Source organism: Tarenaya hassleriana, unplaced genomic scaffold (genome assembly GCF_000463585.1).
Source record: "Tarenaya hassleriana unplaced genomic scaffold, ASM46358v1 Cleome23, whole genome shotgun sequence".
Taxonomy (NCBI): domain Eukaryota; kingdom Viridiplantae; phylum Streptophyta; class Magnoliopsida; order Brassicales; family Cleomaceae; genus Tarenaya; species Tarenaya hassleriana.
The window spans coordinates 1,534,285-1,549,269 of record NW_010965625.1 but is presented as its reverse complement, the minus strand read 5'-3'; the positions used below and the strand labels follow the sequence as shown (position 1 = coordinate 1,549,269).

General features: G+C 37.9%; 3 protein-coding genes across 3 annotated transcripts in view; 2 read left to right on the top strand and 1 right to left on the bottom strand.

The window, feature by feature from the left end:
• The first annotated feature begins 346 nt into the window (after positions 1–346).
• Positions 347–3,264, top strand: LOC104815275 (EIN3-binding F-box protein 1-like). The gene is made up of 2 exons (XM_010543613.2): positions 347–555; positions 801–3,264. The coding sequence occupies exons 1-2, from the start codon at positions 531–533 to the stop codon at positions 2,687–2,689; spliced, it is 1,914 nt and encodes a 637-aa protein (XP_010541915.1). The 5' UTR covers positions 347–530; the 3' UTR covers positions 2,690–3,264.
• A 568-nt stretch (positions 3,265–3,832) lies between these two features.
• LOC104815274 (BRCA1-associated protein) lies at positions 3,833–7,200 on the bottom strand. The gene is made up of 11 exons (XM_010543612.1): positions 6,848–7,200; positions 6,379–6,487; positions 6,175–6,289; positions 5,987–6,084; positions 5,662–5,768; positions 5,317–5,566; positions 4,954–5,007; positions 4,540–4,683; positions 4,387–4,451; positions 4,175–4,229; positions 3,833–4,086 (listed from the first exon to the last, which is right to left on the bottom strand). Exons 1-11 carry the CDS (start codon positions 7,153–7,155, stop codon positions 3,931–3,933), a joined length of 1,461 nt encoding a protein of 486 aa, XP_010541914.1. The 5' UTR covers positions 7,156–7,200; the 3' UTR covers positions 3,833–3,930.
• Positions 7,201–11,209: 4,009 nt separating this feature from the next.
• The window catches only part of LOC104815273 (DNA (cytosine-5)-methyltransferase CMT3), a 7,092-nt gene continuing 3,316 nt past the window's right edge, over positions 11,210–14,985 (top strand). Inside the window, exons 1-13 of the mRNA XM_010543611.1 lie at positions 11,210–11,598; positions 11,981–12,018; positions 12,088–12,187; positions 12,331–12,438; positions 12,531–12,653; positions 12,737–12,836; positions 13,114–13,325; positions 13,424–13,489; positions 13,594–13,857; positions 14,006–14,064; positions 14,169–14,235; positions 14,408–14,737; positions 14,820–14,888. Coding sequence (XP_010541913.1) covers positions 11,299–11,598; positions 11,981–12,018; positions 12,088–12,187; positions 12,331–12,438; positions 12,531–12,653; positions 12,737–12,836; positions 13,114–13,325; positions 13,424–13,489; positions 13,594–13,857; positions 14,006–14,064; positions 14,169–14,235; positions 14,408–14,737; positions 14,820–14,888 — 1,836 coding nt within the window. The 5' untranslated portion in view covers positions 11,210–11,298. The remainder of the gene's footprint in view (positions 11,599–11,980; positions 12,019–12,087; positions 12,188–12,330; positions 12,439–12,530; positions 12,654–12,736; positions 12,837–13,113; positions 13,326–13,423; positions 13,490–13,593; positions 13,858–14,005; positions 14,065–14,168; positions 14,236–14,407; positions 14,738–14,819; positions 14,889–14,985) is intronic.

Sequence of the window (14,985 nt, the reverse complement as noted above, 5' to 3'; positions counted from 1 at the left end):
CTAAGGGAACCCCCGCCATTGGAGTTGTACATTTCTAAGCATGCCATTAGCGACGAAGGCTAATCGTTTCGAATTAAACTCTGTATAAAAAGGGGCAGAGAGAGAGAGAGAGAGAGAGAGAGAGAGAGAGAGATTAAATTCTTGGAGGGACCCTCGCGCTTACACAGAGAAGCCTTGTGCAGTTATATATAGTATGCCACCCATCTTGTTTATAATGCAAAAGCCATCAATGATGAAGTCATAATGTCCCCCCCCCCAAAAAAAAGGAAGAAGAAAAGTTTTACCCTTTATATATATATATATATATATATATATATATATATATATGACTGTTCGGTGTTACTGATGCAAGATCTTCAAAACCCAGAAAAATTCATCTGATTCCTTTTTTTCCTTTTTTCTAATCCCTGTTTTTGCCCTAGATTTCTTTAGGGTTTTGGGAACGGATTTGTGTTATGCATTTTCTCTCTTACAAGGGTTGAATCAGGTCTCTTTGTTGTTGGTTTGTGTTGTTCCAAGAGTGTTTCGACATGCCTGCTCTTGCGAATTATTGCGGTGAGTTCTTGTTCTTCTTCACCGTGTTCTGTTAATTTTCCCTAATTTAGATTTGGGGTCGAGAAATGGGTAGTTCGATTCCTCGTTGGTTGATCTGTTTATGGGTGAATATAAATTTAGGTTTCCTGATTTCAGTGGAATGATGATGATGTTGGCAGTTCAGTTTTTTGTAAAATTAGGGTTCTTAGATGTGAGAACGAGGATCTTAGCTTATAATGGCTCTCTCTTCTGGCCAAAATTTGCAGGAACTGGTGAACTCCACAATGCCGGGGGTTCCATTTGTAAAACTCAGTTGAATTTGGGCAAATTGCTTTACACTGGTGACAATGCGGGTGTATATTATTACCCTCCAAACAAAAGGGCTCGTATTAGTTCCTCAGTTCTCTCTGTTGAATCAGAAACCGAGGTTTCCGAGCAGCAATCTATCGAAATTCTCCCCGATGAGTGCCTCTTCGAGATCCTGAGACGCCTCCCCAGAGTCAAAGAACGGTGTTTGTCTTTGTGTGTATCCAAACGCTGGCTTAACGTTCTGACTTCTATGCGGCTGTCTGAATTCTCCGCCTGTAACGATGTGGACATGGTTCTGAGTGAAGATGATGATGATGGAAGCCGAGTAAGGTGCTTGGAAGGGAAAAAGGCAACAGATATGACGCTTTTTGGTCTTGCTGTTGGAAGAAATCTCTGTAATGGTCTTGTGAAGCTCTCAATCACGGGAAGCTCCATGGCCTCGAACTTTGGAGTTTCAGCAGTTGCTCGTTCGTGCACTTCATTGAGAGCCCTTTCCTTATGGAACGTGCCTCATGTTGGGGACAAAGGTCTTCCTGAAGTAGCTAAAGAGTGTCATTTGCTTGAGAAGCTTGATCTTTCCCACTGCCCTTCAGTCACTAGCAAAGGGTTGATCTCTGTTGCCCAGAACTGCCCAAATCTAACTACTTTGAAACTCGAGTCGTGCCCGAGAATAGGAAACGAGGCCTTGCTAGCTATTGGAAGGTACTGCCCCAAGTTAGAGTCTATCACTGTCAAAGACTGCCCACTTGTTGGTGATCACGGCATATCAAGCCTAATTTCCTCTGCTTCACCTGTCCTTTCCAAGGTTAATCTCCACGGTCTGAGCATCACAGATTTCTCTCTCGCTGTTATTGGGCACTACGGGAAGTCCATCACCAGCCTCATGCTAAGTAATCTCCTGAATGTTACTGAAAGAGGCTTCTGGGTCATGGGAAATGCTCGGGGTTTGCATAAGTTGGTGTCTTTGGGAGTTACTTCTTGTCGAGGAGTTACGGATCTGAGCCTCGAAGCTTTGGGGAAATGTTGCATAACCCTAAAGCAGGTCTGCCTTCGCAAGTGTGGCTTCATCTCCGACAATGGATTGGTGGCGTTTTCAAAGGCCATGGGATCTCTCGAGACCCTGAAACTGGAGGAGTGCAATGGGATTGGTCAGTCGGGAATTTGCGGCGTTCTTTCTAGTTGTGGAGGGAAATTGAAGTTTCTTTCTCTTCTGAGGTGTACAGGGATAAGGGATCTCGCCTTCAAATCATCAGATTTGTATCCTTGTAACTCTCTGAGATCCTTGTCTGTACAAAGCTGTCCTGGATTTGGTAATGGCGGGCTTGCTAATCTCGGGAAGCTTTGTCCAAACCTTCAGCATCTAGATCTCAGCGGTCTTTACGGGACAACGGATGCCGGGCTTCTCCCGCTTATAGAAAACAACAGGGCCGGACTTGTCACGGTGAATCTAACTAGCTGCTTCAACTTGACCGACGGAGTTGTCTACTCCTTGGCCAAGTTACAGGGCGGAACCCTCGAGGTCCTCAATCTCAATGGTTGCAGAAGGATCACGGATTCAAGCCTATCAGCCATGGCAGAGAATTGCATGTTTCTAAGGGATCTGGATGTGTCAAAGTGCGGGATAACCGATTCTGGTATCGCTTCTCTATCTCGAGCCGAGAAAAGGTTAAACCTTCAAGTTCTGTCTGTGTCAGGTTGTTCCGAGGTATCGAACAAGAGCCTCGTGTCCTTGAAGAAACTGGGCAGGACCCTTCTTGGTTTGAATATCCGAGGTTGTGATTCCATTACCAACGAGACTGTTCAGCGGCTCGTGGAAAGTCTATGGAGGTGTGATATTCTCTCGTAAATCTCGGGTTTTTCTTTGTACGTTCTCGGGTATGTTCTCCTTGCATCCAACTACCCGCATCCACAAAGGAAAGTTTTAGCTCGTGACCGTTGTTTCCCATCGGGGTTTTCGGGAAGATCTGTACTCGATCTTTCCCTTTTTTAGCAGGATTTCTCTAGCTAGAAACCTGTTACCAACCTTTTTCCCCCCCGGCGGAAACACAGTCTCGAGCCAAAAGAGAGGAGACTATCGTCTTGCTCCGGTGGACGCTGGTGCGTTCATGGACAGATCGCGTTAAGACTGCGTTTGCATTTGCATTTGCGTTTGGACAGAATCTTGTTTTTGGTGACTTTGGCAATGGCTTTGAGGGATCAGATCTTCACAGCCATCGACACAACCTTGTTCTTGAGGTTTTTGTGTGTTTTTTTTTTTTTGGCGACAGAGTCTTTTAAGGTGTGTTTGAACAGGCTTCTCTTGTGTCTGTACGTGTTCCTTCGCAACCAAAGCAATCTCTGTTGTTTCAACTGTAAGACCGGTTCTTGGTTTTACGGTTATACCGGTTTTCTGCAACCAATTAAGCTTCTCATTCCGGTTAAGATCAATGAATCAGGCAATGCATTCGGTTTAGTCATCCAGTAAATCACATTTATTTTTAATTTTTTTAAAAGAATATCTGAGAGGAACCAAAACAAATCCAAACGCAAGCGAATGAAGATACTATATTAATAATCAATGCGAGCTGTCCAAATCCTAACCGAACCGAAGACGGTTTGACCTCCCTTGCTTCTGGAACCCATCTATGATGTTTCGGCTCTGAAGAGTATCAAATGTGAATTGTTTCATTGTGAAGCCCCTCGATGGGCCTTCTACAACCCCAATAGTACGATTGGCATTGGTCTTACGAGGAGATGAACAAAACGTAAGGTTTTCGGTTCGAATATGATTTGGTTATATTCGAATTTGATCATTTGAAAAATAATAACCATTCAATTCTAACTAATTTCAATTATTTCGATTTTATTGATAAAAAGATTCATTTAAAAAAAAATCGGCAAATTCGATTTTAGATCGATTCACTTATTTATTTATTAAACAAATTGAAACTATCTCTAATACCTCGGGTTTGGAATATCACCCCTAGTTCTATTTAAATACGAGCGTGTATGATTCTAGGTCTCGTTATCAATGAAAATTATTTCAGAACTGAAAACAATAACCTCATCTAATGACATGCCTGTTCTTTTACAAGTTCCTGGAACAGTTCAATTCCTTCTCCGACCCGACTTCTTTTGCTTCCTAGACGAGGCAGACGACTCGTTGCGAGGGATCGGTAAGACGGTTCCTTCACGGATCCCGTCGGAATCTGGCATGTTCTTGAGGGTTTTCTGGGCTTCAATGAAAATCCTTATGTCTCTAATCTGTACAAAACATAAACACTACTTGAACACACGTGTATGTGTCTTCACAAGACTTAGATCTTAAGACAAAACAGTTAGAACCTTTTACCTGCTCTTCGAGATCAAGTATGGTCTCGTCTTTTGATCTCAGCAACGCTACTTCCCTGAAGAAACCAACAAATTCCGAGAGCCTTAGCCGGGCAGCAAAAACAAGTATCGGTAACAAACACTCTCGAACACGTTATGGATACGAAAGCTCGAATCTTGCTTCAAAACCTATGCCAAAGATCGATTAGGAAAGAATCAACAAAGGTTATGTACCTCTCTTCTATTTCTTTGGCCGCCTTCTTCCAAATGTCTTGCTCCTTTATAAGTTTTCTATTGACCTGAAATAAGGGCATTGCCTAAGGAGCCTGAAAACAGAGAAACGACCACCGAAACTCAACGGGAGAGACAGGAAGCATATGGGTTCACCTCAGCAACGGTATTTTTCTCCTCTTCACATTTTTCGATGTTTCTTTGTAGTTCTTCCAATTTGGCAACAACGGCCATCTCTACTGCCTCCGAGATGGTACTATCCTGTTTGCTTCTTGCCTCGACAATAAGAGATTCATAGTACTGAAAGAAAACAAAAGTTCAGAATCTCGGGAAATGGAATTCTTGCCAACAAATTTCCAAATGAGATCTATCCCCCTAAATACATAACTAGGTTGCTAGACATTCACCCGAGAGATGGCATCCAATAAACTAAAAAAGTAAAAGTGTATCATCAACAGAATCCGGTGCACGGAGGCATAGAACCAAGATGAGAACTTCTTTTTTTACCGTCAAAGCTTGTTGATATGAGAAACAAGAGGAATCAGAAACAAGAACGGAAGAAAAACTTGCCTGCCTTTGTGCCCCCAGCTGACTTGCAAGAAGGTCATTGTACTCGCTTACAATCTGATGCAGAGAAGGCGAATTAAATAAGACGAGGAATCATGTGCTAGAAACCATAAGACCAAAATGTATTAAGAACGATCATCTTCTGTGTGACTAAACATCGTGGTACCACGACACAAAATCCAGAAAGCATAAAGGAGGTATATTCTACTGATAAATTCAACAGATATTGAGTGACAAAATGAGTCAAATGCAGACTTCTGTTCCTTATTAGTGTGCCATTAGTTGAATATCTCAATAGGAACTTCTGTCACAATGAAATTAGCAAATTTTAAAGATTAAAAAAAAACCAAAGATAGAAAATGATACCGAATCAAGTTTGCTGTCAAAGATGGCTCTGCTGATTCCAGTATCTTCACTACACCCGCAGGTACCGCAGTGCCCTTCATGTGACAGACAGCCGGAGTTCATCCCCACCGCCTTTCCATCAACTTTTGACTGGTTTAATCTATGAACATAACCGTCACCAACATAATCCCAGATTTGTTGTGTTCGTGAATCGAGTGAATAGCAATGATGTGTTTCTTTCCAGTGTCTGATAGAATGTCCTTCTTTATACCTACAATGGGGAAAAAGAAAATATTTACTGTGAGATACTCAATATGAAAAAGACTTGGATTTGCTCATCAATGGAAATGCTAACCATACCATTACCTTCCACAACCAAGGAAACCACATACAAGGCATGCCCATAGGTTTTCTGTTGTTCCGCAAATAGAACAGCTCGGTATCTCATTCTGCTGTTGACACAGTTGGCAAACCTGCATACAAATTCGAATGAACTAAACATGTCTAATGTGCAGTTTGTTATAACAAGGGATCTAATCAGACAAATACTGGACCAGAAAATAAAATGCAAATGTTGAAGCCGAAAGCAAATTATGAATGACCATTTACGCCAATGCGAAGCCCACAAACAAACCAAACAAAAAACGCATGGAAAAGAATGTGGAAGAAGAATCATATCGAACTAGCTCACCTGACAAGACAGGTAAGTCCACTTTGAAGTGCAAGAGCACTGAAATGAGTGATCACAGAGGGTGCTGAGTACACCACTGGTGTCAGGATCTAATCTCTCTGCCGGAGTCGAATACCAAATATTAATACTTGGAAAGGAATCAAACTACGGGAAGATTTAAGACAATAATATAGCAGAAGATGGCTCACCTAGACATATCGGGCAGGTGGGTAACTCGGTGAATCCTGTGGGTGGGCAACCAGCAAGCTCATCAAATTCTGTGTATTCCACCGATATTACATATAGGAGATGGCAAATCTCGGCCTAACATCCAACAAAACTCAATATCATGCAAGCAAATGAGCAAAACAATCACAAGTGTCATGTTCCAAATGCTTTATTTAGTTCTATACCTCGGATGGTACAAACCGTCTTCCGTTCAAGTTCTCGTAAAATGCATTCGCAGCTGATTGGTCAGCAAGCGTGACAAGAACACTGTATCGATCTTCCATCCCATCGTTCCTATATAATTCATCACGATAATCAGACATTGCCAACAAAGAATAGAAATCCTAGGTTTCTATATCAGATATAACATAGTAATACTATGTTATATCTGATATTCTACGTCACTCTTTCTTCCTCACTGGCATACTTAGAACATAAACCTACACGCACTCCTTATCCTGTCAACATAATGCTAAAAGTTTTCTAAAAATATACACACATGATCGGAACAAAAAACTTCTCGCTACTCAAAATGAAATCAACCCTTCATGTTCAAATGAATCAAATCATCAGAATTCTCGATCATAACCAAACCCAGAATCAGGAACAAGACAAAAAGATTTTGAAAAAAAAAATGGAAGTTTTCAACCCAACCTGACAAAGAGGATCTCCGAGATATGGTCGATGTGGGAATCACAGAACCCGACGAAATCAGAGATGGAGAGATAATTTGGTACAGCGACGACGAAAAGGGAGGTGGATCGGGAATTAGGGTTTGGAAGCGAGCTCTGAGCGGAGTTGCGGTAGAGATGGACGACGCCTCTGCGTTCGGTGAGTTTAGGGTTCGATTTAGGGTTTTCGGCGGACTGAGCTCTCCGGGAGGCGGAGCTAAAGGTGGTGAATTCTTCTCCCCCGGAGATTGGCCGCTCGGCGTCGACCGAGTGGACTCGGAGAATGAACATCGCCGGCCGTGTTAACTCGAAGACGAGGGAGGAAGGGGAAAATAACTCAAATGACCCACTTAGTCGCATCTATTTCACTTGTACACCTAAAAAAACATAACACATTTTTTTTCCTTTGAAAAGACAAAATTATCCTTAATGAATACACGATATTTATTCATTCGAAAACAACTTCTTTATTACGACTTCGTAATTAATTCTAAATATAGTTACAATCGATTCTAAAAAAGATGGCAAAAAAATCATTTATCTTTTTTTAGTTGTATATCAGTTATATGTTAGTCGTAATAAGGTCGCAAAAAATAAAACGAAAAGGGTATTTTGGATTTTTTCAACCGAAAACTGGGTTAAAATTGAAAAAAAAAAAAAATTTTAGTGGTGTACCTGCCTGGAATAGATGCGACCCAACTGGTTTATTAGGGTTAAAACCCGGGAGGAAGCGGGAAAGACTACAAGAACTGAGATTGGAAGATGTCTAAATGGCAAAACGAATTTAATAGTTAATACACATATATATATATATATATATGATATGAATATATACCCCTCCCCCCCACCAAATTCAACAAACAAAAATATTTTTTATTTTATCATACAAAATATTTTGATATCTAAATTAATCTTCAACATAAATTTTAATCTCCAAAATATTTGTCGTCACGTATATTTAATATTTCTACTTTTCTAAACATATTTTAATACAAAATATTTATCAGACCACATTTTAATGTAATTTTTTGGATCGAATATTTTGTAAAAAAACGTATGAAGAAATAAAATAGAATTTATTTGTCTAACAAGTTAATATTAATATAGGTAGATGACATAGTTTAAAAAATTCAAAAAGTGAAACTTAATTCAAAATTATTTTTTTTCCTCTAAAACATTATTTTTACAAATATAAAATGGTATCAGAACACCTAGATCCGGTTTACTCGTGATCTTTTGTTGATCTTCGACGGATTCATCGTTTAAAGAATCTCGCCCTTGCAAGTAATTATTAATACAAATTGCCTTTTTACCGTGGGTTCGCTACATAATGTGATAAATTATTAGTAGAAATAACCTTTACAAAAAAAAATAGTTAACGGTTTTTTATCCCACGTATAAACGAAATCATATTTTAAGAAAAAGAACAAAAATATTGAATTTAAAAGAAAACAATTATAACAAAATGTGTGGGGATTCGTTAACAAAAAAAAAATGTTTGGGCATTCTTTATAAAACATAAAATATTTAAAAATTTCCAAAACCATTATAACGATATTACGAAATAACCAAATTCCCCACCATTAAATTGAACCAGTATCGATTCATTATATTATTTTATTTATTTACCGTTATAATAATTGAAATGGCTAGACCACGGTTTGAATTTAAAGAGTTCTATCATTTTGCTGTTTTCAAAATTATAAACTATCGTTTTAGAAAATAATAGGAAAAATCTCATAGTAAACTATACCAAATAAATACCTAAACTTTTAATTTGATCTAATTAATATCTCAAATGTTTAATTTGATCTAATTAATATCTCAAATATTGAAATATTTTAAATAAATACTTTAACTCATAAAATCGATGTGAACTTGATGCGTTAACTAAGACTAAGATTTGGTATGTTTGCCCTTTCCGATTGGTAAGTGTCCCATTGGTTGCAATTGAGTGTTTAAAACGAAATTTAATTTAGATGATTCCATTGAAAGACATAAAACTAGATCAGTGACTAAAGTTTATACACAAATGCATGAGATATATTATTTAGAGACCTTAGCTAAGATGACTATTGTGCATCTTCTTATTGTTTTAGCGGTTTCTCAGAGTTACATCAACTTGATGTATCTAATGCCTTTTTGAATGGAGACTTATCCGAAGAGAACTTCATGACATTACCATTTTGGTTATGCAAAACTTAAGGGGGAGAATATCCCATCTGATTATATGTACAGATTACAAAAGTCCTTGTATGAACTCAAACAAACAATCAAGGTAATGGAATGCTGAGATGTTACATATGTTAATTGAAGCAGATTGTGTTCAATCCAAGTCTGATCATTCTTTATTTGTAAAAAAACATAATTCTTCTATTATTGTGTGTGTTGGTTTATGTAGATTATATCTTAGTGACTGGCAATTGTGAAACATTGATAATTGAAGTAAAATTTGTTTTGCATCAAGCTTTTCAAACTAAGGATCTTGGCAATTTACAGTACTTTTTTGGATTGAAAGTGACTCGTTCCAAAGCTAGAATCTCAATTTGTCAACGAAAGTATACACTAGAGTTGTTAGAAGATTTTGGTATGCTTGGATATAAGCTATCAACAACACCGATGGATTTTCGTCAGAAACTTGCATCTAATTCTGGCGAGTGTGTGTCTACATTACAATGCATGAAGCTTAATTATTGACAAGTTGATATATCTCTACATTACAAGACGTGACATATGTTTTGTTGTTAATAAGCTAAGCCAATATATGTTCCAGTCTTTGATCTGATCATCTGCAAGCAATCTTTAGAGTTCTATGATATATTAAAGACACTCTTTTTCAAGGATTGCTTCATTTAGATGATAGTGATATTCGTTTGAGTGCATATTCGGATGCTAGTTGGGTTATTTGTCTTGATTTGAGGAGATCTATTACCGGATTTTGTTTGTTCCTCGGTTCTGCATTGGTATCTTGGAAGTCGAAGAAATAGATCACTATATTTCGAAATAGTGCAAAATCTGAATACCGAGCTTTAATTCATACTACATATGAGCTTTTGTGGATATTGTATGTTCTTCAGAAACTTTATGTCTCGTTTCAGAAACCAGTATATTGTGATAGTGTTTCTCCAATTCATATTGTCAATAATGTTGTCTTCCATAAAAGGACTAAGCTTATGGAATTGGATTGCCAATTTGCTAGGGATCATGTTAAACTTATTTTTTTGAAGCCTCTACATGTAAGGATACCAAACAGACTGGCTCGGTTCAGACTAGTCTAACTAAAGCAAGGTGAAAGTTCTCTTTGACCTCCTTATTGGAGTTTTAGGGATATAATTTTATTGATTTGTGGTTTTTATTTGGTTTAGTTTTTCGGTTTATTTGATTTTTGGTTTAGCATCCGATTCATTCAAATTGATTGTATAAAACTTTGTTGTTTTTTTTTTATTTTTTGAATAATACAAAAAATTGCATCAAACTTTTCTCTCTATCTATTTCAAGTTTTCTCTATGTTCAGGTTTTATAAAATAACCCAATACATTTAAATTTTAATTTATTTTTGTTGGTTCGAATTCATAAAATTCATAAGAGATTGGGTTAACGGGGTATGATATACAATTTGACAAGGGGCATTATAAAAAATACCCTTATTTTGCTATTTTTACTTCAACGTATACCCTTCTCCAGTTGTGACTATGTGACCCACATGATCTGAAATACAGTGTGGTCACATATTGATCTCATTACTCATGTCGTTAAATTTATGATGTTTTAATCAAATGATTAGTAAGATATACAAAGTATGAACATAATAAATTAGTGTGATCACCATAAATTTAACGATATAATCAATAAAATCAAAATGTGACCAAACTATATTTTGGGTCACATGAATCATATGGTCACAGTCGAAAAAAGATATCTGTTGAAGTAAAAATAACAAAGTAAAAATAGTTTTGATATAATACCATTTGACAACTCTAATTTTAAAGAAGAATCACACCAACATTCTTCTTCGAAAGACATTAATATATTTTAAAAAATCTTTATAAAATTCATGATTTTTTAATTGAGAATTTATAAAATTTTGTTATTTTTAAAACTTTGAAAATTTATGTATTAATTTAAGAGTTTATATATTAAAACATTTTAAAAAAGAAATAAATGAATTGATAAAAATAGATGTTTTCTGTATTTTTGTTTAAACATATAAAAAAATTAAAACCATGAAACTTTTCTTTTTATAAAAAAAACTCATGAAACTTTTCAAAACATACACTCCCGCCCATTTCACGCGCTTTCTTACCACGCATGGATTTACCCTATTCCCCGTATATAAATTTCCCTCTCTCTCCTCCTGTCACTCCCTCTCCGAAACGACGCCATTAACGCCTCTGAGAATACGTCACTGATCTTCTTCGTCCTCTCTGACGGATCATGAGGCCTAAGCGGAGGGATCCTTCTACGACGGCGGCCACGGATTCCGACTCAACAGCTCCGTCGAAGAGACCAAAACATGAAACTCCGGCAGCGGCGGCTGGTGATGTTCCAATCGTGTCAGATTCCGCTCCGAAGGAATCCAAGAAGAGGCTGGGAGCTGCAGACTCCGAGGAGAAGAGTCTCGAGTCGGTTGGGGCCGATGGAGACGACGATGAGGCTGCGACGGCGAAGTTTATCGGAGAGCCTGTCCCGGAGGAAGAGGCGAGGAGGAGGTGGCCACAACGGTACCATGAGAAGGTAACTTTTACGCGGCATGATCTGTTCTTTTGATGATTTTGTTCCTTTTTTCCGGACGAGTCTTCAATAGATGAAATTTTGGTGTGATGGAATATATTGCGGCGATTACTTTGATTTAACTGAAGCAATTCAACGACCCATGAGCTGGTCATGCGAGCTGATGAACTGATTTTGATTGCGTTTGCTTCAAGTCAACATGATGATACTGAATTTTGTTTTCAGACATCAGTATTTGCTTTCAACAAATGCTCAGGTTGTTTGTCTGTTTGTTTTTCTAAATGTTTATGCCTCTTGAAGCTCAATCTTTGGTCTTACTGTATCTGTTAATGGAACGATATTATTATGCCTTAATTGATTTCGAACCATTGGCTTTGGTTTTCAGAAGAAAAAGCTCTTGGCATGGTCAAAAAAGACAAAAGAGTAAGTTTTATGATGCTTGTCACTTCTCCTTAAAAGTATGTCTGTAAACTAACTATTTCTGGGTTACAGAGACCATAATGAAGATATAATCCAGGCACAACGCCATTTTAGGCAGGCATTGGTTGACGACAGCGAAACATACGATCTTTATGTCGATGCACACGTGGAGGTGAGCTCATTACTCTTCAGAACATTATAGGAAAAACATTTATTTCAACTATCTCCTTTTTAACCGATTGCTAAAGGTACCCATTTTAATTCCATATAGTTTATGTTTCTCTTGATGTAATATAGTGTTTTGCTTTTGTTTAGGCTGGAGAGGGTGAGGAGCCTTATATCTGCAAGATTGTTGAGATGTTCGAGTCAGTTGATGGGACTTTGTATTTCACAGCGCAATGGTTCTACAGAGCTTGTGATACTGTAAGAATTCGGATTGTTTTTTCTAGGTTGAATTGTATGAAGTTTTTAACAAGAATATTATGAATTGATTGTATTTGTTCTTTCTCCTTTAGGTCATCGGGAACCAGCATACTTGTCTGATCGATAATAAACGCGTGTTTTTTTCGGAGATTCGTAACACCAATCCATTGGAATGCCTTTTGAAGAAATTGAAAATTTTGATGATTCCTTTAAATGTATGTACTTAGTTGCTACATTTTGTCTTGTTAATGTTATCATATGCTTTCCAAAAATACTCAACAGGTCTTTTCCTTTGTAGGCAAGTAAAGAGGCAGTAATGGCTTCGGGAGAAACATTTGATTATTATTGTAACATGAGATATTTACTACCTTACTCTACTTTTGTATCTTTACCACCAGGTTTGTGTTCTTCTTAGTTTATCTTCAAAGTCTTATTTGGAAAAAATCTAGCTAATAAAAGTGTGCATATGCTGTAATCACCCAAGCTTGGATGTCTAGTGTTAAGAGAACATGCAAAACATGCTCTTACCCTGGGTTCAAATCCAAGTGTGAGAAGGGGTATTCATCTGGATTTCCTGGTTCTTGGGAAATATAGTTGGGCCGTGAACTTCCGAATTATAAAAAAATGTTTATGCTGTACTCTTCGTTTCGTGTAAACATATGTTCAATTTTGCAGATGTCAAGATGGCTGCCAGTGATAGTTCAACAATATCTAGCGATATTGACGCAAATGGAGCAACTGATGTAAAATCAGACCAGGAAGAAGTTTCTCAAGTTGCACAACCTCAAAGATCAGAGGTGACATTATTGGACTTATACTCGGGTTGTGGTGCCATGTCAACCGGCTTGTGTTTCGGGGCACAGTTGTCTGGTCTAAATCTTGTCACTGTAAGATGCTTTTTTCTTTACGTAAACAATTTCTCTAATGTTCCAATTTTAATCTCTCTAATGCTGAACCTTTTGGTTTCTTTAATTTTTTGTTAAAGAGATGGGCGGTTGATCTAAACGAATATGCGTGTCACAGTTTGAAGTTTAACCATCCAGAAACGCAGGTAAGCGTGTTCTCTTTCACATATTCTGTTGCTTTTTCCTCATTTCCCCCCTGTACTTTACTTTGGCTCATGCAAGAAATACTCAAGAGACAAATTTTCTTTAGGTAAGGAATGAGTCTGCCGAATATTTCTTATTCCTGCTTAAGGAATGGGAGAAGTTATGCATCTATTTCGGTTTGAGGAAATGCGATGATCCAGAAGAGGATAGCAACCTTTATGGGCTGAATGACTGTGAGACTGATGAAGATGAGGATGTTGATGATGAGAGTGGAAATGAAGATGGTGGTGAGATTTTTGAAGTGGAAAAGATACTTGATATTTGCTATGGTGATCCTAAAGGGATAAAGAAGTGTGGCCTATATTTGAAGGTATATGCTGTTTCGTCCAGCCATAGCCTTGGTTTATTTCTACTGAATATAGATTTCAATGTTTATTCCATAGTTTAGCCTCAGCAAGGATCTGCTTAACTCCCATTTGTGCTTAAGGTTAAACCGCTCTCTTGTAAACTTTTGGTAGGTTCGCTGGAAGAAATATGGCCCGTCTTATGACAGTTGGGAGCCAATTGAAGGACTCAGGTCAGCAACTAAGTATCATGTTCACATGTATTGGAAATCAGGAGCTTTTATGTTCCATATGTTTGTAGCTTGCTAAATGTCAGTTTGTGTTGCCCTGTCAACAGCAATTGTCGTGAAAGGATCAAGGAGTTTGTTGTGCGTGGATATGATTCAAAAATCCTACCATTGCCGGTATTCAGCTCTATCTAGTTGTCTTGATTTTGTTGCTTTTGTTTTCAGGATTTCATCAAATGCTTAATCTTTTTTCGAGATTCATGTAAAAACAACTCTGCAAAGTTTTCTTATCTTTTTTCCTTCTATGGCAAAAATGTCATCAGTCCTCATTTTGCTTTTATGGATTTAGGGAGATGCTGATGTTCTTTGTGGAGGACCTCCGTGCCAAGGCATTAGTGGTTTCAATCGCTTTAGGAACAAAGAGAATCCATTAGCGGATGAGAAAAACAAGCAGCTTCTCGTTTATATGGATATAGTGGAATACCTGAAGCCAAAATATGTCTTAATGGAGAATGTTGTGGACATTCTAAAATTCGTCAATGGTTACGTTGGACGTTATGCAGTGGGTCGGCTTGTCCAAATGAATTACCAGACGCGAATGGGAATGATGGCAGCTGGGGCATATGGCCTCCCACAATTCCGCATGAGGTTCTTTTTATGGGGTGCCCAGCCTAATGAGGTGATTTTAGCCCGGTTTATTTATTTCTTTGTTGGTATGGTTGTTTGGACAATGTTATTAGTTTATCTCTTTTCTTTTTCAGAGGCTTCCTCCATATCCACTTCCAACTCATGATGTTATCATGAGAGGGGTGATACCTACGGAGTTTGAGGTATAAGACTATCGGTATCCTTGCTGTTTCCTGTCTCTGCGAAAGGCTTTGATTGTCATGTTGCTTCAATAAAAGCTGAATGTACCAATGTAGGGAA